This window comes from Cataglyphis hispanica, chromosome 18 (assembly GCF_021464435.1).
Source record: "Cataglyphis hispanica isolate Lineage 1 chromosome 18, ULB_Chis1_1.0, whole genome shotgun sequence".
Taxonomy (NCBI): Eukaryota; Metazoa; Arthropoda; class Insecta; order Hymenoptera; family Formicidae; genus Cataglyphis; species Cataglyphis hispanica.
Window position 1 is genome coordinate 818,290 of NC_065971.1, and position 27,534 is coordinate 845,823.

General features: G+C 42.0%; 2 protein-coding genes across 5 annotated transcripts in view; both read right to left on the reverse strand.

The window, feature by feature from the left end:
* The window catches only part of LOC126856436 (homeobox protein prospero-like), a 29,533-nt gene extending 24,069 nt beyond the window's left edge, over positions 1 to 5,464 (reverse strand). For 2 of the 4 annotated variants that reach the window (XM_050604915.1, XM_050604912.1), the window contains exons 1-2: positions 2,394 to 5,464; positions 1,469 to 1,939 (exon numbers count right to left, since the gene is read on the reverse strand). In XM_050604915.1, the coding sequence (XP_050460872.1) occupies positions 1,469 to 1,939; positions 2,394 to 4,985 (3,063 nt within the window). In that variant the 5' untranslated portion in view covers positions 4,986 to 5,464. Of the gene's footprint in view, positions 1 to 1,468; positions 1,952 to 2,393 lie in introns of all 4 variants that reach the window. The other 2 variants (XM_050604913.1, XM_050604911.1) reach the window with 1 other exon arrangement.
* An 83-nt stretch (positions 5,465 to 5,547) lies between these two features.
* The window catches only part of LOC126856422 (uncharacterized), an 82,640-nt gene continuing 60,653 nt past the window's right edge, over positions 5,548 to 27,534 (reverse strand). Inside the window, exon 5 of the mRNA XM_050604891.1 lies at positions 5,548 to 5,870. Within this exon, the coding sequence (XP_050460848.1) occupies positions 5,688 to 5,870 (183 nt within the window). The 3' untranslated portion in view covers positions 5,548 to 5,687. The remainder of the gene's footprint in view (positions 5,871 to 27,534) is intronic.

The window sequence follows — 27,534 nt, forward strand, 5'->3', positions numbered from 1 at the left end:
GACTAAAAAGGCGGCAAAGAACGGCACATGCTACCCGATCGAGCGACCCGGTCCAACATGCCGATGCAGTTCCGACATTGCATCGGACGGTCGCCGTTCACACAAGCCCGCGACACTCGCCTTTTTTTCCTCGCTGCACCGAGGCGAGCTCCCGTTCCGCAAGCCATCGGATCTCTGCACGTTCTTTAGGCAACTCAGAAACAAATCGCGACGCGATCGATGGATCGCGATGCACGATAATCGAGCTGATGAATATCGTTTGCTGTTTCTAAAGGCCCTAAGAGTCTGTAGATGTAAAAATGCGGCTATTTTAATCATTTTGAAAGTCGTGAATGATTTTATTGAGTTCTTAAATAAACTTAAAAGACTTTTTATCTGTATCTAATTCCGTAAATTCTTGTACATTTTTACCATAACGAATTGTTTGGTAAAAGCTAAATTACTATCTTCCAATAATCTGCTAATCAATAAAGTTTTAATTAATCGTTGTCACATGTATGAAAAATATCATATAAAATTATTTATAATTATTTCTAGACATTTAGAACTTACGATGAATTATTAAAGAATATATGATTTATCAAATAATGTAAATTCGTTTCTAATAAAATCAATAAAAAGTTCCTTTCTAAAAATAAATTCATTCTATCATATGACACATTTCTATATCAAAATATAACCGATGCGTAAGTATAGTGAGAATCAAAAAATATATTTTTTTTTATACGTGAAAGGCGAGAGATACGTAAATGTAAATAAAATACAATGCATAGGAATTTAACACTACGAAGACTCGTATTACCGAAACCAGCTAAAGTAGCTTATCTACGATAAGTCGAGGAGACGCTCGAGATGGGAAGTTTGCGAAATGCTCACGCTGAATTGCGAAATTGCGGGACAGATTATTGGCTTGCGAAGTTGGGTGAGACTGCAGGCCGAGGGTGGGCCGGCTAGGCAAAGAACTTTTGGCTCGATGCGTTGTTGCCGGACAAACTCTACTCGTAGGTGCAGCCAACATTAGCCTAACTCCGTAGCAAACTAATCTAACATTCATCCGAGCTTCCTCGCTCCAACTGCCTTCTAGAGAACGAATGAGCCATTCTCCCCAGCTTTTTCTCTCTCTCTTTCTCTCCCTCTCTCTCTCCCTCTCTTTCTTTTTCTCTCTCTCAAAAACTCACTGCTACATCCACAACTTTCCGCTCTTCTTCTAAAATAAAAAAAAAATAAAAAAAATGCTTCTAAACATCTTGCTCGTTTTTCTCGCTATTTCTATATGCATATATTCTTTTTAATTAATCAAATAATTTAATGAAATAATCTTTAGATAATGTAACACTTTTCATTTTAATAATCTAAATCTTTTATAATAAGAGAAGCAATTAATATTCATTTTACCTTGAATGTTAATTATTATTTTAATAATATTACCAATTTTGCTTCTTAGCATATAAGTATTAGTAAAGGATATTGTAGGCTGAATTCCATCGTAAGTGATGTCACCGGAGTTGCAGTCGCTAGCTCGGTCGTTGCTGTCCATCCTGAGGTGTCCGTAATCCGGACTGCCGTGCTGAGCTGCCGCCAGTAGTGCTGGATGCAACATAGCCGGCGGATGGGGCAGTGGAGGAGAATCCCTGAGTTCTACACCGCCACCCGGAGGACTCGCAGGTAAATGATGTGGCCCCGGAGGTGGTACTTGACCAGGATGACTCGCGTGAGGATTGAAAAACGGCGAATAGGGCGAGAATACTTGACTCTCGTGGAGGCTTGGATTTGGTATCGCTACACTGGTTGGCAGGGACACCGGCAGCATCGGTGGTGGCGCGTGGTAGGGTCTCGGTGGTGGAGGAGGCGGGGGACTATCACTACCTCCTTGCGATCCGTTTCCCTCTTGCGCTAGGATTCTGGACACCGTCCTCGGAGTAATTCTCGTATCCGTCACCTGTAAAGCGTACTAATTAGTATTTCTTTTTAGGCAGACTTATCAAGTTTTCATTTTCATATTAATTATTTAATTCAATTTTTATAGCTGTATAAATTAAATCTATTAAATTTATATAAAAAATAAAAATCTATATAAAATAAAATCTATAAAAAATCTATATAAAAAAAATAATTAAATAAAATCGAGAAATTATATTTTCTCGCCATAATTTTGTAGATTTTAATTTATATAGTATATCTTTAAAATAATATTCTAGATGACTTGTGAAATTAATATCTTTAATGTATGCATATTAAAAAATTATATATTTTATATCTACATATATATATATATATATATTAATAAATCAATTTACATTTACTTTATTTATATTTATAATTTATATAATTATATTAAATTAATATATTTAATTTATAAAAATTTATTAAATTTGAAATATTATAATGCTTACCTTATGACGTTTTTTCTTCGGCGTCATGACAAGTGACAGGGCCTCGTTTTGCTCCGAGTCCCTATTTTCTCTCTCGTCGTTTCTCATATTGCAATATTGGTCGCGTTGTTGTTGCTCTCTTTGTTGTTGTTCGCGCTGTTGTTGATGCTGCTGTTGATGTTGTTGTTGCTGCTGCGCCTGCATGGAAGCCATGGCGTATATCGTTGGTGGTTTTGGCGTCTGAAACATTCCAACGCTCGGTCTTGCATGCGAGGGCAGTTGATTCATCTGATTAAGGTTGTTTTCTGTGGGGCCAGCATGATGACCATGGGGCACACCACCTATGGACCCGATTTGCGAGAACCCCGTGGACTGTGGAGGAGGGGGCCCACCGTTGAGGGGCCCCCGTGGCCCGTTTGGGCCACCGGGTGGTTGCGGCGCTCCTCTATCAACTACTTTCGTCCTGGGTGATTTTCTCTCGAGCATTTGACTCGCCAAAAGGAGGTCCTTGTTCAGCTGCTCGGCGGCAGCCTGCGCTGCCTCGGTCTGCTTACCGATAAACCTCCTCTGTTGCACAAACCTCGCAATTATACTGTCAATCAAATTGGTTAATGAAGAGGTTATTTCCGTCTTCAAGATATCCGCTAAGCCTTCTAAATCGGCTCCGGTGATATGAGGACCAGACGAACTGGCTGCCGCAGCGGCACCCCTGAAGACGTTTAACCTTTCCTGGAAGTCTTTATGTTGAATAGGCGTGTTGGCTGATTGCATCTGCGGCGTCTGCGGCGTCGGGGGTCCAGTGTTGTTCTGACTTTGTTGCTGAGATTGACTCGGTGGCGGTGGCGAATTTTGCCGTTGGTGTTGCTGCTGCTGCTGCTGCTGCTGCTGCTGCTGCTGCTGCTGTTGCTGCTGCTGCTGCTGTTGCTGCTGTTGCCTCGCGGCCACTTCTTGATGTTGTTTCATTCTCTCGAGAGCGGCGTGTTGTTGCTCAAAATAGAGTTTGTGTCCCATGTGATACATAGCGGCAGCTGCTGCGTGAGGATGATCAGGTGGAAGAGCTGGGAGGCCGTTATACGGCGGTGGATGAGGTCGTGGCGGTCTAGGTGGTGGTTGTGGTTGAGGCTGAGGCGGAGGACTGGGTGGTGCGTCGCCGCCGCTTTCGCTTGTATCTGGCTCCATTCTACTGGAGAGCTCCATATACTTTTGTTGCATCTCCGCCAATTGTTCGTGCAACATTTTTAGCTGAATCTTCAAATTATCTTTCTCCTCACGTTTCTGTCTGATCGTCGTCGGGTCTTCTTCCTCCTCACTCTCGTCCTCATCGTCTATCATGGTATCATTGACACTATGCTGAAGAACGTGATGCACCGTCTGTTGTTGAGGTTGATAAAGCTTGCGCTTTTTACAACCGTTTACCGTTGCCGGCTGAAGCGCCGGGCTACTGCGCATCGTGCTGACAATATTTTCCACGCGGGCGCGCTTAATCTCCGTTGTCGGAGAACTTGTCTCGGTCTTTGGCACGATCGGACAAGGAGAGTGACTAGGGCTACGTTTGATATTTAGCGACTCTTGTATTTCTTCCTTGACGGAGACAGAGCCCGATCTTGGCGCGGTTGGGCTAGGAGGTAGGCTCTGTTCGCAATCCGATCCGTCCAAGTTTGCCCCTGGTTCCATACCGGCTTCAGCAAAAGCCTCCTCCATCGCGCGTGCCGCGGAGGCAGCATCCTCAGCGCTGTCTTCAGCATCACCTGGCATCACGGTATCACGGTCACTGTGATTCGTGCTATTTACGACATTATTGCCATCACCACTCTCTTCCCCGCCACTCTGCACTGTTCCACTGCGCGCACTATCACTATTTTGTTGTTGATGCTGCTGGGGACTCTGCTGATGCTGCGATTTAAGTAATTCCGCGGTAGTGTTATTATTGTTGTTACTATGTATACTGTTGTTATTGTTGGGCTGCTCTTGCACGCCGAGAGCGGAAAGCTTACGGCCCTGCAATAGCATATCGCGGAGCATGTGCTGCGTCAGATCAGCCGTGGCGGGATCCTCGCAATTAACCACGGCGCCCGGTTGTAGATTCGAAGCAGAATCCATGCCGGCACCGGTCATCCCGTGACCGCCCTCTGGCGGTGATCCGCCAGCGTCACTGGCCTGTTTGACTTGCCGTCCTAATAATTCGTTCAGCATCTTGGCGGGGCCGAAGCCCGGAGCCCCGAAGAAGCCGAAGGCCGCGTGGGCGGAATGCTGCTGGGTTGTAGGACCCGTCGTAGCTGTACCTAAATGACTTTGACTGCCAGTCGCTCCAGCCTGCTGCTGGAGCTGTTGTTGTTGTTGTTGCGATTGCGACTGATGATGCTGCTGTTGCTGTTGCTGCTGCTGTTGGTGCGAGGGTGGCCCGCTACCACTAAAGATCGAGCCGTATAGACCACCACCGAGGAAGGATGGCCGGGAGCTAAAGTTCGGTATACTCGAGTAGCTGTTGCGCGGCTCGCCGGCGTCCACGCGCTGTCTGGTGCGCTTCTGCTTCTTCAGAAGTTGCTGTTGCTTGCTTTCCGTGGTTGCTCCGTAGAGGGCGAAACACTCGGTCTCCTCCTCCGATGACATCATCGGCCGTCTGGTTGGTCGGCCCCCCAAAGGCCTCCGCGTCCCCTCCCCGCCAGGGCTTCTTGTCACCCCTCCCCTTCTCGCTCGAATAGCCCCTCGTGGCTCAGCGCACTGCTTCGTCTTCTGCACTGTGTAGTCTCTCCGGCTCCCCTACTACAGCTGCCTCTTTCTGCGTTCCTTCTAGCTAATACTCCCTACTTTATTTGCCACCGACCACCCCTCTCCACTTCCTTTGGCTACGCCGTCTCCTTCTCGATCTTCTTCTCCTCCTTCTCTTCGTTTTCCGTTTCCTCCGCCGTTGCTGCCTCCTCCTCCTCCGCTTCCTCCTCCGCCTTCTCCGCCGCCGCCGCCGACGACGACGACGACGTCGGCACCCTTCTCTTTTCCTGCAAACTCCTGCTTCCTCCTCTTCTCCTTCTTCTCCTTCTCGCGCCTCCTCTTCTTCTTCTTCCGTCGTTCCTCGCTTTTTCTGCGTTTCACTATTCCTCGTCCCGCACCTTCCGCCGTGGAGCTGACGCCAACGACTGAAGTTGCTGCTCGGTGACTCGATGTCGGCCGTTCGCCCTCGTCTCGGGGTGGCGGATCTTTTTCGGAAGGGTCGATTCGTTATCGGATCTGTATCCGCTGCTGTCGTACTTCTTACTTTTACTACGGTGATTGTTGTAACCGGGACCGCTGCTTCTGCTGCTCTTGTTATTGATGCGTTTACGCCCGGTGATCGTTGCGATGTTGTTGCCGATGTTGATGATATCCAGAACGGAAGCCGGTGCTCTCGCGGGTGGAATTCTCGTGCTCCCGCCTGGGAGCTGCATCCTTCGAGCTCGCCAAAGGGCTAAGTGCCCCTCGCTCCCTCGTCTCGATTTTCGTCGCCGTAATTCTCCAATACGTCTGTAACAACAAAACAACCATCCATCTTAGCGATCTGCACAGACTAAACGAATCGAATGTCGCTCGTCTATATATATAATAAGAGAATCGATTCATACACGGGAACAGTAATAGCATGCCGTACATTATTTTAAGCTCTGTATATAGACTTTTGCTTCCGTAGATAGAAAATACTCGACAGTGTGTACACTTGTCATTTCCCTTCTTATTACTAGCTTATCTTATTTTAACCGAATGGAATATACGGAAAGAATGTGAAAAATAGGCTACTAGAGAAGATGTATGTCTTATAATTAATTTTCCTAATAGTGATTTACCGCTAATTATTTTTCAGATATTTTTCATTGAAGATACGATCGTGTATTTATCTTATTTCTTTTTAATATTCCATCGGTCACTTGTCTATGCACATATTACGAGTTTCTTAAAAAATAAAAAAATATAAAAAGAAATATATTTCTTACTTTCTCAAATACGGATATATTATAAAAAAGTATACGAGTTCATTGAAAGATGACGTCATGTTCAAACACAAACGCAAGAAAGAAAATGCATATATAAAGTGCTATCGGTTAAAAATACAATGGTCGACTACGGCGACGACGGTGACAAAGAAGAAATACGGATCGCGGTTGACAGTTGCAAGCAATGTGTTTCACCCTCGTCCGAACACTCTGCGGCCGCTAGAAGCGAAAAGTAAGTTACGAAGGGGGTTAGCGAAGAAGGGGGTGGCAGGATTCGCCTGAGAAGCGGCCATAAGAAAATTACTTGCGTTGAATATCTTATTCGATACATAAGCAGTTCCGCCTAGAGTAGTCTCTTCATCGAGGGATGCATACCGTTGTCGGTCGATACCCGGCGAAAGAAAGGGGCACAAAAAGTAATTGATAGTCCGCTCATTGCGCTCTCGATCATAGACCAAGCCCATCTGGCTTGCTCGAATGAGAAGAACAGTTTGCGTATCTCTGTTCATGTAATTAATCTTTCATTTTCTTTTTAAATTTTCTGCTTTTAAATATTCTATATAATGCTCTACTCTTATTTATATTATAAAGTTATAAAATAACAACAACATTTTGTCATTATCATTACAATTATTTATTCTGTACGAAATGTTGTAGAATTTTATTGCAATTTACGCGCTCATAATCGCTTTGTATTTATTAATGATATAATCGGTTAGAATCTTCGATCGTCATGCGGTTCAATTGATTTGCTGCGTATAAGTGCGTAAGTGAGACGATTGTGTATCTATACGTATGTATTACGGAACAGGGCTTGAATACAGTACTTGAGCACGTGTTCGTGCACACGTACGCGAGATTTGAAGCAACAGCTGAGCAGTTTAAAGCACCTGCGCTCAATAAGCCGACAATATTCCATAGTTCGCCTACGCATAAACTCCCTTGAGAATACCTCGATATTCATTTTAAAACAGAAAAAAAAAATCGAAAAAAATTTACAGTGAACAATACTTAAGACACAAAATTTTTTCATGCTGCTAAAATCAATGCTTTAGTAAAAAAAAAATATTCCTGTAAAGATAACGTATTAAAGAAGTGTGTCGAATAAAGCTACAATAAAAATGTTGCAAAGAGATCTTTTTTTCTTATTAGCAGAAAATTGCAAATTGCTCAACAGAAAGGCAAATTGCTGCAAGGCGAGCAAACACGCGCGTGTATTTGAAGTACCATCGACGTTCTTATTGCGCACTTGAATCACTATTACGTAAACGTTCAATTACGACAAGTTAACGCGTTCTCGAGCGCTTCCTCGAAGAGGAGCGATCCGTTCCGAGAAATTACAAGGCAGTTCCGTTGGCAATTACTTTAGAGGGGCGCAGCGCTTGCTATGGGGCTCGTTATTCCAGAAGTGACATATGGTGTCGACCTCGATAAGGTCTACGGGACGACGATCGTACCTGGATAGAAGGGACGCTTCGAGGGGGGTCGGACGAACTTCTGTCTTTCCTATTTTTGATCGGTACTTCCCCGTGTGCTGCCATGCGTGGGATGAGAAGGGGAAAACAGAAAGGTGCCGGTGCCCTGCCGGAAATGGCTTCAGAAACTCTCCCACTGTTGCGTCGATTCGGAAGTAAATACGACGAGCTAATTACACGCGAGCAGCATGTTCAGAAAGGCGAGTGCAGGGGGCATGAACAAGATCTTACTGCTACTATTACATGAGCGATTTTTGGCAGCTACTCTCAAATTCAAATATAAATTTGTTTTCTCCGTTTAAAATTAAAAATTTAAATTTTATCATATAATATAAAAATTTTAAAAACGTATTAAAACGTAAAAATCTTAAAACGTATACAAAATATATTTTATTATTGCGCGAAAATCGAAAGAAAATGTACAAAAGTATGTATTAATTAATGCAAGCGTAAAGTTATCTCTCATTCTTTCAATCTATCGTAAAATCAGCGATTATTAGAGCGCAAGAAATACACATCGACACGTCGCCAATGACCATTTCCTGTGCGTCATACGATATTTATCGTTTAAGCAGGTGGGTAGATTTCAAAGCATCATTATAGTGCATAGTGATAGGGTCCGCAAGTAATACATAGGATAGTTAACGCATGGGGAGCCCTCGATAGAACTTCAAGGTGATAGTCAATATTACAAGTAATCGTTTTCCTAAGTAGATGACGATACATAAAGAACCGTGATTCGAGTAACGATTCAGAGATAACATAGAGCTACGACTTACGATATACGATTAAATATCACAAGAAAAAAAAATTCGAATAAAAAAAGTTTTGCGATATTCTCATATAGGCGGGCTAATTTTTAGCGAACCCCTGGAAAACAACATTGAGGAAATGGAAGGAGAGAGTCGCCGCGTGAGCATCACATGGTGTACGTACCCCACATGGCGTCGTAGAGGTAACATAGTAATGGCATGTGCATCGGAATTCCGCCCCCTGTAAGTGTCATGTGGTGAGAATGCTCGCAGGGGGTTGCTGCATGGGAACTCGATTGTGGTCATCAGTCCGTGTCCATCGCATATACACGCATCGCTTAGAGGTATACGCGGTGTATACATGATTTTACTCTCCCGATATAAATATAAAATTATTGTAACAATTCGTTTCGTCATTATGCCTATGACGGATGGGGGGATAGGCATACCACCCTCGCCCGCTAACACGCATCCCACGACCGCACAAACACGTCGATGCGCGCGCGGTCTTGGCTAAGCGCAAACGTGTACAGGCGCACACGTGCAAGCGAATTGTAGGCGCTGAGGCTGAGGTACTCACACGCGTCGTCGAGGTACGCACACGGTAGCGCACTGTGTGTACATATACACACGATTCACACGCGTTCAGCATATTATCGGCCTGCTCTGATGCAACAAGTTGACCGGGTGTCAATTGATGTGTTATTAATTGGAGGTTAATTGCGTTAATGCGCTGCCGACCCCGCCTCTCTGTCGTCTACCCGCTCTCTCCCATCCCCGACGTCCACCGCACCCACCTTCAACGAGCCCCACTGTTTTATTATTATTTTGCATTCGAATCGTTTCGATTCAACACACACTGGCACGCGCCCAAACCAAACTGGTGTGAGATAGAGTGAGAGGGCGAGAGAGAAAGAACGAGAGGCGAGCTGGGAGGTCGCGAGGCAGAAAGAGCGCGAGAGAGCATTTAAAAGCGGCGGCCTGTCACCGATTTTCATAATTCACAGCTCGTTAAATTTGTTTCGCTTTTTGCCCCGCTTTTCGCGGTTACGCGCCCCGGCGCCATTAATCTACCTTCGGTCGTTTTCAATGAGTTTAATCGCGTTTCAAAAACAATGTGGGTCAACGCCACGCTTGTGTTATTCCTGACACGTGAGCATGACCTTCTCGCCGTTTTCATTTCGATTTCGGTTCCCATTCATGCTGTTATAGATACTACGCGATAATGAGCGCCCGATATTTTTTAAATGTTTGCCATTGCTGCATTCTAAGTGTCCCGCATTTTGCGTTACAACAAGGTACAAGGAAAAAGAATGGGAGAAATTTTATAAAGATACAATTTGAGATATATAAAAATTAAATTTCGCGGTCTATCTTCAATGTAAGTTAAATTATAGACACTAAATTTTTATTATCTGTTTGTGACAAGTAATAAAAACATATTGGTTCTTTGGCATATTTAGTAGAGATAATAACATTCTATACAAATTTTCTTGTTGACAGACAGATGAATAAATCTTGAAAAGTTAAAGGAATATGAAAAATTCCGTGATATTTCACGTGAAATCGCCAGAAAATTTCCCAAGATGCGATTGCAAATCTCTAAGATTTTTCACGAGACGTCTGCACGATCTTTCTTCGATATATTCCCATGACTTCTCGCGGTGGGAAACACTAATGTCTGAAAGCTACAAAAATTTCTGTGACGCCCTTCGTTCTCCCTCAGAAAAGGAAGTAGGAACAACGGTCCTTGCTCTCAATGGCGTGGACGACGAGTTGTGGCATCAAAATCGAAAACTGCGAGAATTTATGTTATTTTAAATAATCACACTTTTGTTTAATGATTTATCATATTAATTTAATGGTTTACAGGATCAATTACGCTGGCCAATTTCACTTCTGTATTTATATTTATCTACGAGTATCGTATAAAACTAAAATCAATAAAGCTTGTTAAAGCCGCTTATCAGTTAAATTTCATTAATTTAGACATCGTTAAAAATGCATCATTTATGCCTGATTTAACAGCGTTTGTAAATAATAAAATAATTATCTAATAATGTTGTTTTACAAATGATTTAATTTTAAATGTATTAAAAAAAATAGTTTTTTTATAGAAGGATTATATTAAAAAAACAAATATAATAAAATTAAAGAAAAAATAAAATATCTTTTACGAAGGAGAATCTCTTAGCAAAATTACATAATTGAAACATTCAAAGCCAAGAAACTCCACCGTTACCGACGACACTGTAAGATCAAGAAGGCCCCCTCGGTAGCATTCAGGTGGTTCGCCGGGTGGCGTCCCCGATTTAAATGTCCAGGTATCCCTTGACTGCATACACGATCGAGGTAACTTCTCGAGACTCGGTTCCCCCTTGGGAGCTCTCCCTATCGAGGAAAGACGAAGGAGAAGGGCGAAGAAGGTAAAATGCCTCCTTATGATAGAGAGCGCGTGCCAGCTGCCGTTTCGAAGCATAACCGACGTTTCGGCTTCTTGTTGTCATTGTTGTACCCCACTAAGATCCCCCTAACATCTTGGGGTCAAACGAACTTCGTCTTTCTAACGTCTTAAGAAACGCACGAACACATACGGGGCGGTCTGTATCGCAGAGAAGTAACGGTTTTCGCTTGCTTCGACATTTTATTATCCGTTTATTTATTTCTGTTTATGATTTCACGTAATTTGTGTCTCACAGTACGATTTTGTAATTTTTGATAAAACGTGAAAAATAATAAATAATTAATAAGAAAAAAATCTATGTAATATTTGCATTGGCACACATTTTCAATGTTAAAAATATGCATATTAATATTTTCTTGTTTTTCTTTTCTCGATATAATTCTTACGAGAACATTTCGTTCTCTAATAAAATATTTGTTAAATATAATGGAGAAAAATACTGAATTGTTAAATATAATGGAGAAAAATACTGAAAGTCTGAATTGCCGAGAAGAAGAAGCAGATTTAATGATTCTGGTCTATTTTTCTCTCCGTCTTTTATTGGCTACGGGCTACTTTTGGCTCGAAACAATTATGGAGATACGTTCGCGACATATTGGCAACCAAGAGCATCCAGGATTACCAGCGTTATTGTCGTCGCCATTTGAAGGTGCAGTCTTCTTATGGCAGTTAGCCAATATGTTTTCCAGTTTTTGCGACGAATGGCAGTCGTGTTACAGACATTATCGGTTATCCAAAATTCCTTAATTATATTCAATTGCCAAAGTTTTGTATGTTTGCGCGATGTATAACGGAGTCTCCACGAAAGTGTCTGGGAATTACTATTTCTAAAAGCATTCTAGAATAAACAGGAACATCGTTCTGTCAGAAAAGTCTGTAAATCGCGTATTATTCAGTACGTTTTATTAGACGTAAAAGTAGAGTGTAGTCGTTATAGAAAATCCATTACATATTTTCTCGTACATTCTATTAACATATAGACAGAAATATACTAATTAAAATTAAGATCTGATAAAGATTTTACATATATATTATATAAATAAAAAAATTAAAATGGCACATCTGGAGTATAATTCAACAGAAGATGTAAAGTCATCTTCTAAATCTAAGAGAATAAATAGATACGTGCACATTCCACATTATGTTATGAGACATTGTGATGCAGCTGAACCTTGATCTACATTCAGGAGCCTGCAAACAGCATCGATACACCTTTGATCACCCTTAAGGCTGGAAACACCTGGTTGCCATTAGCTATCGATCGAATACCGTTAGCAAATGACAGATCAAATGCTTATTGGTAATCAAGAAGTCACAAAGGTAACTCGTGATATCATATGATTAAGAATCGTGTACAAATATTTTTTTTTTTTTATATAATTTTGATATTTATTTTTTGACAATTAAAACGTATGCAAAGAATTTTTTGCATTTCAAAAATATTATATCATATTTTTTCTATATAAAATAAGATAAAACTTATTTATAAGATTTTATTACGAGATATAATTATTTACTTATATTAATTTATTATTAATAATCTACATACATGAATAGATATCGTCAATAAAAATCTTAGAAATCATAAAAAGATGGACGGAAAAACAAAATCCTTGTATAGATGCGACGTGGCATGTCCGCGCAAATCTCCGCGGAACGACATGCGGCGAGCGGTGGTCTGATCGTTTGAGCCAATCATGCCGTGATTGAGTATAATGGACTTGCGTCTTGTCCCCCAGGCCAGTGGCTCTCGAGCCAACTCGTACGAATCGCGATCGGCTGTTTCGAGTGACTGATCATGGACCAGGCCGCTCTTGGGTTGGTCACCCGCGAGCCGTAAGTGACTAGGGCACAGGATGAAGGCTGTGTCCGAGTGAGTGAGCGGCCTGTTGGTATGATAATGAGGAAGGTGACTTCCGACGATCCATATATCGCGGAGAGCGGCCAAGAGGAAAGAAGACAGAGCAAAAGCTCTGAAATGCACCGATGACGAAGATGGAGAGCCTCATGGAAGAGACGGAAGAGGGGAGAGATAGACGAAGGGAAGGGAAAAAAAAGAGGTATATCGAGGCTGATGGAGGAGGAGGAACCCCCGACGATACGCAGGGTCGAGGGACGGCCAAGAAGCGGACACTCCAATCCACAACATCCCTTCCGATTCTCTACGTTCATACGTAAGCCCCGCGTGTAAGCTCTTCTCCGCGCTTGTTCCTATCTCTCGTCTCTTCCTTCCGCGGCCCCCACCGTAAATTGACATGAGAGACAGGTCACGAGAGGGGCGACGTACGTCAGCGGGTCACGCGTATACATGGACCTACTCGAGGAGCGGAAGACTCTTCGTGATCCACGACGGCGCGGTGAGGGAGGAAGAGGAGGTAGCGGTCGCCGCGTGCACCGCTCGGAAGACACTTGGCCACGATTGATTGTGTGCGCGTGTCTCCTCGTTGTAGAAAGAGCGAGCAGGATGGTGAAGAACAGGCCTCCTACAGAGCGAGCGATCCGGTGACGTTGCTGCGACCCGATGAGGATACGAGCCAATTTTCCCAAACGCCGTCAATTCAGCTAACCAGCTAAATTCGCGAACGCGAGGCGAAGGCGAGGGAGGGCCGAAGCGTGTGAGAAAAAGGGATCACTCCGGCGAGAAGCGAAACGACGGGACTAAAGTGCTGGAAATAGCGCGATGCGTTATTTGCATGAGAAGCAAAAGACTGGCTCACTCGCGGATACGCCCGGCGTACGATGACGCCGGTACGATGAGCCGGTTCCCAAGTGAGCTATGACTCGGTTAATCCAATTGAGTTAATTTAGGTTAACTTAAAGTTGTCTAAACAGCTTGTTTAGATGTCCCGCGATGTGTTGGTAAAAACACGTATCCGGCCTTCTTCCTTTCTATTTAAACAAGAGTCTTCTAGAAGCGTTTGTCTCCCCGATATATTGACAGATAAACAGATTGATTAACGATCATGTTAATCTCGAGCTATTTTACGGTTGTCATTCCAATTCTTATAATCGATCAATATATATCAATATATTCATCTTACATTAATTAATTAATTAATTTTTTTATCATAATTTTTTCATATATAATTTAATTATATCTACAATTTTCTAAAAATTATTTAAAAATTTATCAATTATAGCGACATTATTATAAAAATAATGTCATTTCTTAAATAGAAAATTGCTTTATTATAGTATCTTTCGATCCAGCTCGTAAATAGCGAGGCTAATAAACGGAGCTTCATTTTAGATATTCTTTAACTAAATTTTCTCTCCATTTTAATAGCGTTATTTCTACTAGTAGGATATCATTGGAATATCGATCGAAATGCTCCCGATTTTATTCAAAAATCTTTTTATCCTCGTATAGTTCTTTTACGAAATTTCGCGATATTTTCGCCCTCACAATTTTTTCTATAAATATCTTTAACAATTAAAAAGTGTGTGCAGTGAATTTTTTAGATTTTTAGTTGTTGAATAAAATTTAAATCGTTAGATTAAATTAAAATTGTCACTCGCGATTTTGTACCACAGCATCATTTTGCTTATGTCATCGAAAAAAATCGATATCGATGATCGTCCGTCGAAAAAAAGAGGGAGATAGAGAGAGAGAGAGAGAGAGAGTAAAGACGAATCTAGCTTAACCGCTACCTCAACGATGATGTAGTCATCAAGCTCTATGCTGCTCTAGTGCGGCGGGGTACATGCGAGTATTTGCTCAGGGTACATACTAGACTCGCCTCCCCAGCTGACGTTGATTGAAGGAATAAGGGAAACGGCGAGGTCTCTCAAGTACCCACCACCACACTATCGCCGCCGCCACGATCACTACCAATGTTTCGCCTCCGCAGTCCCTAACAGACCGATCTCTATGTACGTCATCGTCTCGATCGCCTCTATCACGATCGTATGATTATCATCGTGATGTCCTGTGCACCGGTATGACGCGTCAAATACATCGAAAATTCCTTCTCTTTCCGTCTGCGGATTAATTAAACGGGATTTACACGGTTACATCGAAGCTTCGTAATGAGATGCGAAGGAATATACGATGTTTTATCATAAAGCCGACTCATCCAATAGATAGAAAGCATATCGTTTAAAATTTACATCATATCATTAAACTGAAAAACTTAGACATTTGAAGAGTATTAAAAGTTTTATTACTCAATAAAATGTATGATTAATTAAATTCAAATTTCATTTACATATTAAACAACTAAAAAGATATGTGAAAAAACAAAACGATTGCGATGAAAAGAAGGAATCGAGAAACTTAGAGAGAAAGAAAAAAGGAGCAACTAGATTTTAATTGAGAAATGAAATGAGTTCATTCTCGTATGTGGGCGCCCGATAAAAAAAAAAAAAGAAAGGATTGATTGCTGCCGGTCACAGCGCGGAGAGAGGCTAAATAAAAATGTCGAGATAGGCGGGTATCTCAGGATCCGGAACTTGTTGACAATGCTGCGGAAGGCGATACACCTGGACGGTCACGAGGAACGTGCAAGTATTGACCCGACGCGTGCTACAGGCGGACAGTGAGCGACCGCGACTAAATTTTCTCGCGCGTCTCACGTGGTCAGTGGACCTCGTCTCCTGAAAAGAGAGCCCTCAGCTATTCGTGTTGCTATTGATATTGCGTTCGTGCGATGGCGCGATTATTTACATTACTTCCGAATTGGTAAATAAGAGACGCGATGCGCGCTCGGACGCGGAAGCGTGTCGCAACCGCCTCTTTCCGCGCCCAAGCCTCTTTCCCCCCGTTCGCCAAATTCCTTTTCCGCAGTTTGCGTGATACGTAAACGCGCGCTCATTGAGAGTTCATTGTAATATAAAAAAAAAAGAGAGAGTTTGAAATAATAAATATTACTAATAAGCTGAATTATTTAGTTTCATATGTTGAAAGTAAAATAAAAATTCTTTTTAAACACGTCCTTCCTGAATAAACTTTTCAATCTTGATAACGCATAAAAAATGCATAATCACAAACAGTATTTATCTTTTTTATATCTCTTTTTTATCTGTGTGTAGTATGTAACTCTATGATCAATGCGTTATTACGTGCTCTCTTCTATTATCTCTTTACATTTAAGTCTATAGATACTAAGTACAACACAACAATTTAGCATAATTGTCATATAGTTACCGTTTTGTTATTATTAACGTGCGTGTAAAGTTTGTTTATCGTTCTTTCAAAGAAGTGACGTTGTGATAGTATTATTCGCGAGGTACTTAACCATCTTTCGAAAGTTGTCTCTGTCGTCAGGATATTGGCTCAAAACGGTCGTTTAAATCTCAGGCGTCTAATGACACCCGCGCGATAATAGGGCAACTGATTTGACAAGTAAAGTGGTTACGAAGACAAATGAGTACTTTAGTCGCGCTCGAAACCATCGATCGTTCTACGAGCTCAGCCAGATCTCTTCATCATCTCTCTCGTTCTTTTCTTTCCCTCTTTCTCCTTTTCTAATGTCATTAAGAGCAGAAACTTCTCCGTGTAATATTCATTAAATAACATAAAAATATAAAAACAGATGACATTTTATTTCATATATATTAAAATATTTTATATAGTTATATATATATATATATATATATATATATATATATATATATATATCATAATTTAAGGTAAATGTTAAATCTGCCTGATAATGTTTAATTATTATACAATAATTATTAATATTTGTTCAAGCATTAATCAATATTATTTAACTATATTGTGTATTTTTATTAAGCTAATAATTTCAGCAAATATAAATTATATATAGTTCAAGTGAATATGGATTATAAATTTTGTAGAATTCTGTTTATTGTAACGATTTGTGTATATATATTTTCTTATTCGGATGGCTCTCTTGCGAGCTAAGGCAATTATCCGACATCAGCAAGGTCTGAAATAGATGTAGCTGGCACATTATGTCATCCTTTTCCGGGGGTTCCGCAGATCTTATGTTTATGTATTGTGCATCCGACGGTTTTCTCTGAATCTCGTAACAATTTTCGAGTTAATCAATGAATAACAAGTAATTTGTCCCGACAAATTCGTTGCGAGACAATGCGCGGCACACAATGAGATAATTATATGATTTGAGTAGATGACATCTGCCACGCGAAAACATTCTTATCCACGTTCCAATAGAAATCAAAGTAGAGAGCAAAAACTATTACTTATACAAAGCAAACCGACGGTACGTCGTTACGTGTAACTGATCGAGCAAGCGCGTGATCGCTACGCGTCAGCCCGTCGCGGATCTCCGATTTATGAAATAAGCCATTATCATAGATCCCGGCCGGCCGAGCAGAGATGTTATGACACATCGGACACGCACGCGTGTCTGTGTCCCCACATATATGCGCAACACATATCCGGGGGTCGGGTCAGTTCTCAGGGCTATCATTGCCTGCCGGCCGGAAGACTCACTTAGACCCGTCTTGAGTTACCCCTCTTCGTCCCTGGCCAACTCTCCTCGACAAACTCACGACTATAATCCCTCCTTCCCTTTTCGTCCCACCGATTCGCTCTCTCGTTCTAGCTCCCGCTTCTCCCGTCCTTATCATTTTTCTCTCCAAGGGGAGAATCTACTTGTCGGATTCTTTTCTCCTTTGGCTTTTCTTCTCTCGCTCGTCGGGGACACTTGCCTTACCGGCAGGCAGCGTCACGGTATTGTTTACGGATCAATCTTATGAGTAAGCGATTCTTTCTGCGGTTAGCTCGAAGATTTTCTTAATGTATTTCTTGAAACGTTAGACGCTATTATAATTAGTACATTGTTCTCTCTCAATCTTTTTCTTTTTTTGTAATGATTATTGGATTATGGATTACAATGCGATAAAATATAATCTAATAAGATTTACAAAAATTAACAAATAATATAAAAAGCCTGATAAGAAACCTATGACACTTGTACGTGTGTGTATAGCGTAAATGCTTTTCAAAATTAAAATAAAAAGAACCTTAATTAAAAAATATTATTGTTTCATCAATGATATTGATAATTTATTTTTTTAAACAATTATGTAGCTTTATCTGAAAATCCTTCGATTTGGAATTATTTACGATAAACACAGGTGGATTTAATTACCGCCACCGCTATAATAAATAATGTTTTCGATTTGTATATATATATATATATCCATAATAGGATGTATTTATAAAATGCATGCACACGCGTCATCATCGCTCGCGAACTTGTTGCGAACTTGCGACGAGAGAGTGACGATACGCGAATGCGTATACGCGCACGCACGAGTGTCGCATCGTCGAGTGTCGACGCACACGCGTGTGCGATGCAGCAGTGTACGGGGAGGGGGAGGGGGGGGACGTAATAGCACGGGCAGAGCAAATGTGTGTGTATGGGCCCATTGTGCGTTTCCGTAGCGGATACGACTCCTTTTAGCCTTTAGGGAATGTCTATGTGTATTTACAGTAAATACCGAGGTCTTTTACATATCAAAACCACGCGTCGTGATAGTGCAGTTGTAATTGATTATAATTGATTATAAATGTTTATTTTTATTGCTCATTTTTTTCTTGTACGTGCGCGTGATTGATTCGTACCAAAAATTATGATCATCGTCCGCGATTATGTTTTCTTATAATGATTATTATTATCGTGCAAGTAATAATTTCTTATATATTGATAATTTATATTTTCCCCAGGAAATGAAATTCTCGCGACAATTATATGCTCACATTTAGGAAAGAGAAATAATTGAAAATTAATCGACGTAGTAAGATTCGAGAATAAAATTGTTATCAACGAAAAAAAACACAACATTTATCTATTAATATGTTTATTTGATAAGTTTCACACGTGAAAAAAAAGGCTGTACGCTGGAAATGTTAAAACTTGAACGATACGAATAGATCGAATACCACGACATGTCCAAGATACTTTTTTCTCGAGAGAAACACTACTGTCACGTTGGAAAGAAACGCGTAACGCGCAGTGTCAAGCGTACTCGCGCGAGCGCGATGCCTCGGCGCGTTCTACCGCGGACAATAAAATGCTTTTATAATACTTTGTTATATAGTCGAGCAGCTCGTTAAGCCGTCCCGCGTATATTATGACCTTTCTTTACTGCCTTAAGTTCGTTCTGGCTAGTTTACGGCCCTCAACTCCTCGCGACGACGATGAGGTGCGCCGGGTGTCGATATACACCCTTCCCTCACTTGCTATTTCGTTTACTCATAAAAATATTCGACGATGGTCTCTGGGCCGTAAAACTACACTTTGTGAAGGAAGGTGAGAGTTTTACATGAAAAATTAAAGAGAGCGAGTTTTCTGTCTTTAGATTGCAACCGTCCCCCTACTTTCCCCGATAGCAAATAACAAATAAAAAAATTTAATTATTTAGTTTGTGTGTGTCTTGTTACGTCGATCGAGAAATATCGTATACATCGCTGACGTCGCGGGACCTCGCTCGGCCGGGCAGTCTCCCAGGCTGACAGAAGAGCGGCGGATCAATTAAGACATCATTTCCGTTGCGGGTAACAATGATACGCCCGCCAAGGCCGGAACAACGCGTCCGCACCTTTCGGCAGCGCGCTTCTGCGTCCACTCGAGCCCAACCCTGGTTACGAGGCTTACATCCTGGATCGGTTCACGGTGTTAGTCCGTATAAGCGCGACGTGCCGATATATACGCGCCCGCGTAAACGCACAGATACGTGATTGTAACAAAACAACGGACGTCCGGACGACGGACAGTCGCACAGGTATCGCTCCACCGTTCCCCTTAGCACCGGCACTCCTCTTACGCATTCTTCCTCTCGCTCTCTCTTTCTCTCTCTCTCACTCTATCTCTCTCTCTTTTCTTCTATACGCATCTCTCTCGTTCCTCGACCATTTCTCCCACCATGCTACGTAGTCCTTTTACCAGTCGCCAATCTCGCTCTTCACTTCTCTCTTTCCCCCTTTAACCCTTTCTCCTTCTATCCCGGCAAGAGAACGGAACGAGACCCCCGCTTCCTCTGGAAAATTGGAAGCTTCCAGGCGAGACTAGCTGGTCCAGCACACACGCGCTTCCGGTTACGTTCCGCATGCGGTCATGCGAGAATCTTCTCAGTGCGATTTCTCTGATATCATTGTCGACGCAATATGCGACATAAATAAGTAAAATATGAATAAAAAATGATAATTGACATTTTTTTCTAATAATTTTAAAATCTTGATTTCTCTTCGAAATTAGGAAATTTTTTGAAACTCTAAAACATATTATTAATTAAAAATATACTTTAATCCGATTAAAAAAAAATAAAAATATAAAAATATGTGAATTTTAAACATAATAGAATTCTAGAGTTAATCGATCGTAAAGGAGTGATAACGATACGACAAATAATATGTAATTTTTTTGTGCGAGTATATACGTCTGTACTTCATCACATGTACTTTTGCGGAACGGTTACACGTCGGAGCCGTATCGAAACATTTTTACGTGCACACATTTTCCTCCATGTTCTCTTCGATTTTCAATATCATTTTTCGTCGCTTCGATGTCGGCACAGAGGACAGTATAAACATTACATTGTTTTTTTTTCTGTCGAATACTCGGAATGTATACTTTTGAAACACGATAGGCATATGTGTTATTTTAAAGTCGATCATCTGTCGCTATATCCAGTGCAACGAAGAAATATGATATAATGAAGCATGATAAAAAAAAAAGTCAAATTACGTTAATAAACGTGGTTTTTGTTGCGCGGATCGTTAGATGTGTATCGTCGTCCGTCATCGGTGCTTTTCTCTCGAGAACGGAAGAAGCGAGGGCCCATTTCCTCCGTGAAAGTGGAAGCTTCCACTAAGGATACTTGGTCCAGTGGACACGCACTTCCTGTCACTATTTGTCGCGCATCAAGTACTTTGCGCACCGCAGAAAATTATATTGTCGTTCGGCCATTTATGACGGACATTGTGTCGGCGACACGCCCCATAATGTATCAAGAAACATATGAATGTCAAGTGTCACAAGATCAGATGAATGAGCAGAAAGCATTATGGTAATCGCATCTTTTTCTTTTATCAAGTGTAATTAATTCTTGCTCTCTCGTGATTAATAAAGTACCGCATTAATCATCCGCTTCACGATATTGTGGTTAAATTTGAAAAATTGTTGAGTTATAAATATAATTTATAATTGCATTAATTAAATAATAAGAATTACTTCAACAAGATATACACAAGTTATGTCGGCGCAATTGCTTTAAAAGTGGACGTGTCTCGCGTTTTGAATAGTAAGAAATTGTTAGCGAGAGAAAACGGGATAGCTAATAAAGCTCTGGAGCGTGGTAGATGACACGGCATCGCGAAAGAGACAATCCTCGCGCTACTCCAGCGCATTACGCTTTCCTTCGCGTTCCCTTACCCGTTTCCTTTTCCTCGGTTCTGTCGGTGCCGTCGCTCGAGCCCTCGAGCGCGAGAAAAAGGCCGAGATCAGAAAGAGATGTTAAAAAGCATGCCTCCTCGACGCATTCAGCGGTGTTCGCTTTCTTGGATTCCTGAAGGCGCCTCTCGGTTTTCTTTCAATTCGTGACGAACGCGCGCGAGCGGGGGTGAGGACTTGTACGTCGCGACTGCACTGGAGGCTACTTTTGTCCGTATCTTCGCGCCTTTCGTCTCACCCTGCCCCTTTTTCCCGGGTCCAACGAGAAAAACGAGAACGGTGATTCAGAAAGAAAAGCGGAGGGAAAACATTGAGAAGACTCGGTCTCTTCGCTCTCGTCGCTACCTCTCGCAGCTTCTCACGAAGAGCAGCGTGTACGTAGAATGCAAGACAGTGTATATAAGTTGCAGAAAGGCATGAAGAGAGTAGGTACGGTTAGTACGAGAGTGTTTTCTCGCCATTGTCCAACGCGCGCATCAAGAACAAGAAAAGCTCTTCCGATGACAAGCAAGCATGCTCTCGGCATTACCGCGGGAGTTGCCTCCAACGAGGCACTGCGCCTCCTTCCACTGTGCGCTTCTTGTATCGTCGTTCTCTCCATTTATGACATAAGTAGCACACTGTGCACTGTGATTTCTCTAAGTAGCACTCCGTCCGATGGAGAACAGCGTGAGAGAACGGACTGACTTCTTTTTGTGCCGCTCATTCAGTGGGGGGGGAGGGGGGAGGGGGGGTTTTCTTTTCTATCGAGAGGCGAAGGACGAGAGGATCGTTGTCGGAAATTGTTCGATACGCGAATTGCAGCTTCTGTCTCCGCTTACATCTCGTCGCTTTGCGCGACGGGATGGAGTTTTCTTCGTCGAAAGAGCGCGTACATCCTTTCCGCCGTGATTCGTGACGATTACGATCGTGGCAAGAGGTATTAACGAGGGATTTTTGTTGCGGTGACAAAGGAAAAAAATGTATAAATGAATTATAATCGATACAACAAACGCAATATGTACGGATAAAGCTGCGCGGGTAAGGTAAAGAGGGAACGCGTAATTTATCGATTTATCGCCAATTACGGAAGATTGTGCTTCAAACGTCTTACATTGCGCTTCACTACAAGTTATTTGATTAATACATCGAGCTATTATTTCAATATACGTCATCATATCTCAAAGTTAACCAAACGAAAATACCTGCTCACATAAATCATACGATCTAGTATAGTTTAAAAAATATTTCTTGCTGAGTGAGCATTTCCGATTCGGCGGAAATAGCCGTAATAGATTAGATTTTAGATGCGTGAACTTTTATCGCGCGATAAGTTTCTGTCAAAAAGATCGTCAAGTTTTGATATATTCACTCGGCGGCAAGAAAACGTGGCCGGATTGAAGATGTAGAAGCGACACAGTAAGAGTGCGTATATCAGAGAGGGAGAAGACGGGAGGAGACATAAGATGAAACATAAGGGAACGAGATGTTGGCCGAAGAAGTGGGATCAAGCTCTCGAAAACTCGTTAGCGTTAGCGGTTAAGAGATTATCTCGACCTGCATATGACGAAAAGTACGTCCTTCCGTGACTAACATCTTGTGATAAAGTGGCGTAAGAATAAAGTTTGTATCGCTCTCGTCGTGGACGTCGCCAAGATTTCTTTTCCTCGAATGCGAGAACAAAGTTGAAGAAATAAAGCCAAGGCAAAGATGACGTTAAGCTCTTAAGTACTCTCGCAAATGATGACTCTACTTGAGCCTCAACCGTCCGCGCACAAAAAGGAATGCTGGAGTGTTGGCGGTGTATTCTTGCAAAGAAAATGCTCAGGTTTCTTTTGTAGAGATATATGCTTTGATGGAAGGTCGGAGAAAATTGAGATGTGAATTAATATTGCTTACAACAAGATTCATATAACAATCATACTTATTCATATCGTTATTATCGTTGTCTCAAGATGTTTTGCGTGCTATTTTACAAGGAGCATGCTAACGCGGACGTAATTACAGGATTTTTTCACGATGACCTAGGTTAGACCGGCAAAGGAAAATGGAACGTCGATAGTACACGAGCAAGTTTCGTCTCTCTGCAACGCTGCTCCTTTCTAGTCCTATTAAACGCAATTACGTGTCGTCTCTAACGATGTTCGATCGGGCCAGCTAACCGTTAGTGCAGAGAAGGAAAGATGAAAATAGAGAGAAAGAGGAAGAGAGGCCAAAACAGGCTGTAATAAAAAATGCAGAAAGAAAGACAAGCACGGAAGGCAAACTGTAAAACGAACGAAGGGAACGGAGGAAAGAAAATATGAGGGTGAACTGTAGGGGCGGGGAGGAGAAGATGGGGTGAGAAGACGTAATATGCATGTATTGAGCGCACGGTCGAATTTTCGGAATCTTCCCTTCGTATCCTTTATCCCTTCACGGGTATTGCTTGAGGAGCCTCGAGTGCGCCGAGGGTGCGTGCATTGTATGTCGTCCATCTTATATGCATCACCCACCCATCGCCATCCTCCTCAGAATCAACCCCGTCCACCTTATACTTGCACTCTTTGTTCTGCGTGAACCCTTTCGTCCTGGCCCTCGTCTTCCTTCAATTCCTGCTTCGTATATACGCTCGTACGACTTCGCACCCCTTCGTATATCGGTGTAGCACCAGAGGGATCGACTGTTGATGGAGGGAGAGAAGGAGACGGAGATGCGGAGAGAACACGGAGAAAAGAAGCAAAGGAGGAAGGGGACAAGGAAAGCACAAAATCTCGAGGACGAAGGGAGTCACTGCAGTATGCACTTGGAGAGACTAGGGGATATTTTAAGGAAAGTCGATTCAAGAAGTGAATCATTATTTCCTCAGCGCTAATATTGAATTTGAATTGGTGATGATATATTAAAAATCGTCGTATTTCTCGAATATTTTTCTCAATTATATATTATTATTTATTTCTTTAATATGTTTAATTGTTCATTATTTTGCCTATGAAAATTCAAAAATCATCTACTACGTTGGAATTTTTTATTCAATTTTTTTCCATTTCTCATTTTTCACAATGCTTTCCAATTTTGCATTTCATATATTAGAAGCTAAACTCGGAATGATGGAGTCAGCGGAGCGGATTGTGATTAAGAGTCGTAATGAAAGAAATCTGCAATGCAAGAAGTGTTCCTCTACCGCGCAGTTTCGGAGAGACCACCATCTTGGTTTCTGGCGCCAATAAAAAATGAAATCTTTGTTCCGCCGATCCAAGCGTGCAGGTTGGTAGGTGAAAGAGAGCGGGGATAAAACTCAGGCCGAGTCTGACGCTAGGCCCGAGTCCACCGGGGTAGGAGGTCGAGGGGATATGCGGGAGGAGGAGCGGTAATCGGAATAGATAGAGACTTTCCTAGAGACAAGCCAAGGAGAATGGGCCATTCATGCATGGGAGCCACGAGTGACTTCGTGGTTGGAGGACTGCGGGATTGTAATACGTCTCCAGCTCCGTCGTGGAGATTACGTCCCCGTGTGTCCCGCGGGGCTGCAATATCTTGCATTCCCTTCCCTCGGGGTCCATCCGCCTCTCCTCCGTCCTCCCAGGCCCCTCTACCATCATTATTTCTCGCCACTTCTGCTCCTCTTCCACCCCCGTCGCCCGTCCATCTATCCGCGATCGTTCACTTCGTTCTCGTCGTCATCGTCGTCGTCGTCGTCGTCGTCACAATTCTCGAAAGAAGAAAGAAGAAAATTCGAAATGACTGCCCGATGTTGGGATGGTGGTAGTGAGATCACGACAGAGTCTAGGATCGAAGGGAAGCGAGGGGTAAGAGGCGGGAAAAACTGCATCCGTTCGAATCACATCTGCGAACGCCATCGGGCCTTAAGAAATCAATTAAACGAAGAGAAGCTCGCGGAGGGGGATAACTCGGGTCGAAGGATGGAAAGGGTTAAAGAAAGAGAGAAAGCGAACGGTTAGTTCGAGGAGAGGGGGTTGGAAGGAATACCGAGAGCATACTGTTCCGTCAAGTGGATGAAGCGGGGAAAGACGAAAAGACAGACGGCGAAAGACGGAACTTGCAGTAATCAGGGGATCTGCAACTATACATATATATTTTTCTTACAACTCATCTTCCATCTTTTCTCCTCATCTATTTTGTCGCCTGAGATCTTATTTCTTCCCCCGCCATCATCGTTTCTTTTCTTTCTTTTTCTTTTTTTTTTTTTAATAAAAAATTCATCAAGCATAGATTTGATACAAAAGATGCAAGGTTTTAAATTACACAAGAATGCAATACGAGAAAAGTATTAAAAATAAATATGATATAGTCATTATAATAAAAAAATAAAATCTTAAATTTTCAAAATAAACTAAAAGAACATTTGTATATAATGTTTCAATTTTTGAACAATATTCTTTATTAAAAACAAAACACGTTAATAAAAATCCTAAATTGATCACCATCGAACGATTGGTGAGAACAATTTTGCATACCGATACTTGAAGAACATTCGCGAAGGAACGACAGCGAGATTGCAAGATGCGGTGAAAGGAGTAAGGCAAAAAAAAAAAAAATAACTGAATAAAATATCAGGAGAAGAACGGCGATGGGTTTGGTAGGTCTAGAAGAAGGATGAGAATCGTGGTGGTGCGGAGAGCATGCAGGGAAGCGAGGCGGACGAAAAGGGATAAAAAGTAAGGGGTTGCCCACCCTAACCAACCGCGTCTAGTAAGAAGCATTGGAATCGATATCATTGCAACGTGGGCTCCTCCATCCAGTCTACTTTACCTCCCGACTTCCCCGCAACCTCCTTCGCTGCGCCTCTCGTCATCAAGCCGACTCTTAACTCTTTCCTTCTCCTTTCCCCTTACGCGAATTCTCATTGCCAGTGGAGGTCGTCGAGTCGGTGGCCGACTCCTCAGACCCTCTCATTTCTCTCTCTCTCTCTCTCTTTTCATCTTATACGTTTCTCCACTCGGCCCGTCTCCCCTTCTTGCTTTCTCGTCGTTTTTTTCTTCCTTTTCTATCCTACACCAGCTCGTCTTGCTACGAATCAAAGCTCGTTTTCGCTATTAAGAAGATTCCACGTCGTGAAACCGTTTAATACTCTGCTAAATTATCGGACTGAAACGCTCGCAGTATTACGTGTAGGTGACATTTGCGACGAGTAAAGTTCTGTTTCTGCTCGATCTCGGTAAGATTTTTTACTAAATTTTAATAATATTTACATATAAAGTTACATTGTGCCGATGGAAAATTTTTAATTTTATTTGACATTTCAATTTTACTTATACGTTCACATCATCTATGTTTACATACATAGTTATTTCATAATTATATCGTAAGTGAGTCCAATATTGTGCTGCAATCATAAACAAAAACAACTTTTAGCAAGCGCTTACTAAGCGATACCGATTGGCGATACTTTAAAATATTCAAGCAACCCGATAAATCCGGTAGTTTAACGAGCTAAAGCGTGCAGAGTCTCGAGACGAAGTTAGAGGCTCGCAAGTTGTCGACGAACGAATCGTCGAATACACCCCCATCGAAACCCCCGTTCGATTGAAGGACGGCGAGTTTTAAGTCGTATTCGCAAGAAGGGTACTAGAGGATGTCGAAAGGATGCGGTCGGAAAAGAAGAAAAGGGACGAGAACGTTCAATTCCCGTTTGCCGGAGTGAAATGAACGACGGAGGTAGAATAAAACGAAGTATACGGGAGAAGAAAAAAGTCACAATTAAGAATGCCGTTCGGCAAACTTCATAAATGAGAGGCGAAATCAAAATCGAAACGAGAAGACATTGACCTGCTATTTGTAAATGTCACGAACTGCCTTGGATAAATGGCGTGATCATAACGATTGACGGTGAAGAACAATCAAGTTTCTATCCACAAGTACATCGTGAAAATTATTAAAATTATTTTATAATCACACGCATACACACACGAATGTATAACATTTTTAACATCTATTAACATATTCAATTTTGACTTTTGTAAATTGCACTTTTTTGGACTAGAGTCGAATATGAGACTTCTTTTCTGTGAGGGAGATACTTCTTGAGTTAAATACAAAAGCATTTCCGTAAGTGAAACCGCATCATCGATCGATAAAGTTAACTCCATGTGCGGCGAAAGGTCAGGGGGTTCGACAAAACTGCTGTGCACGTGCATTCCTG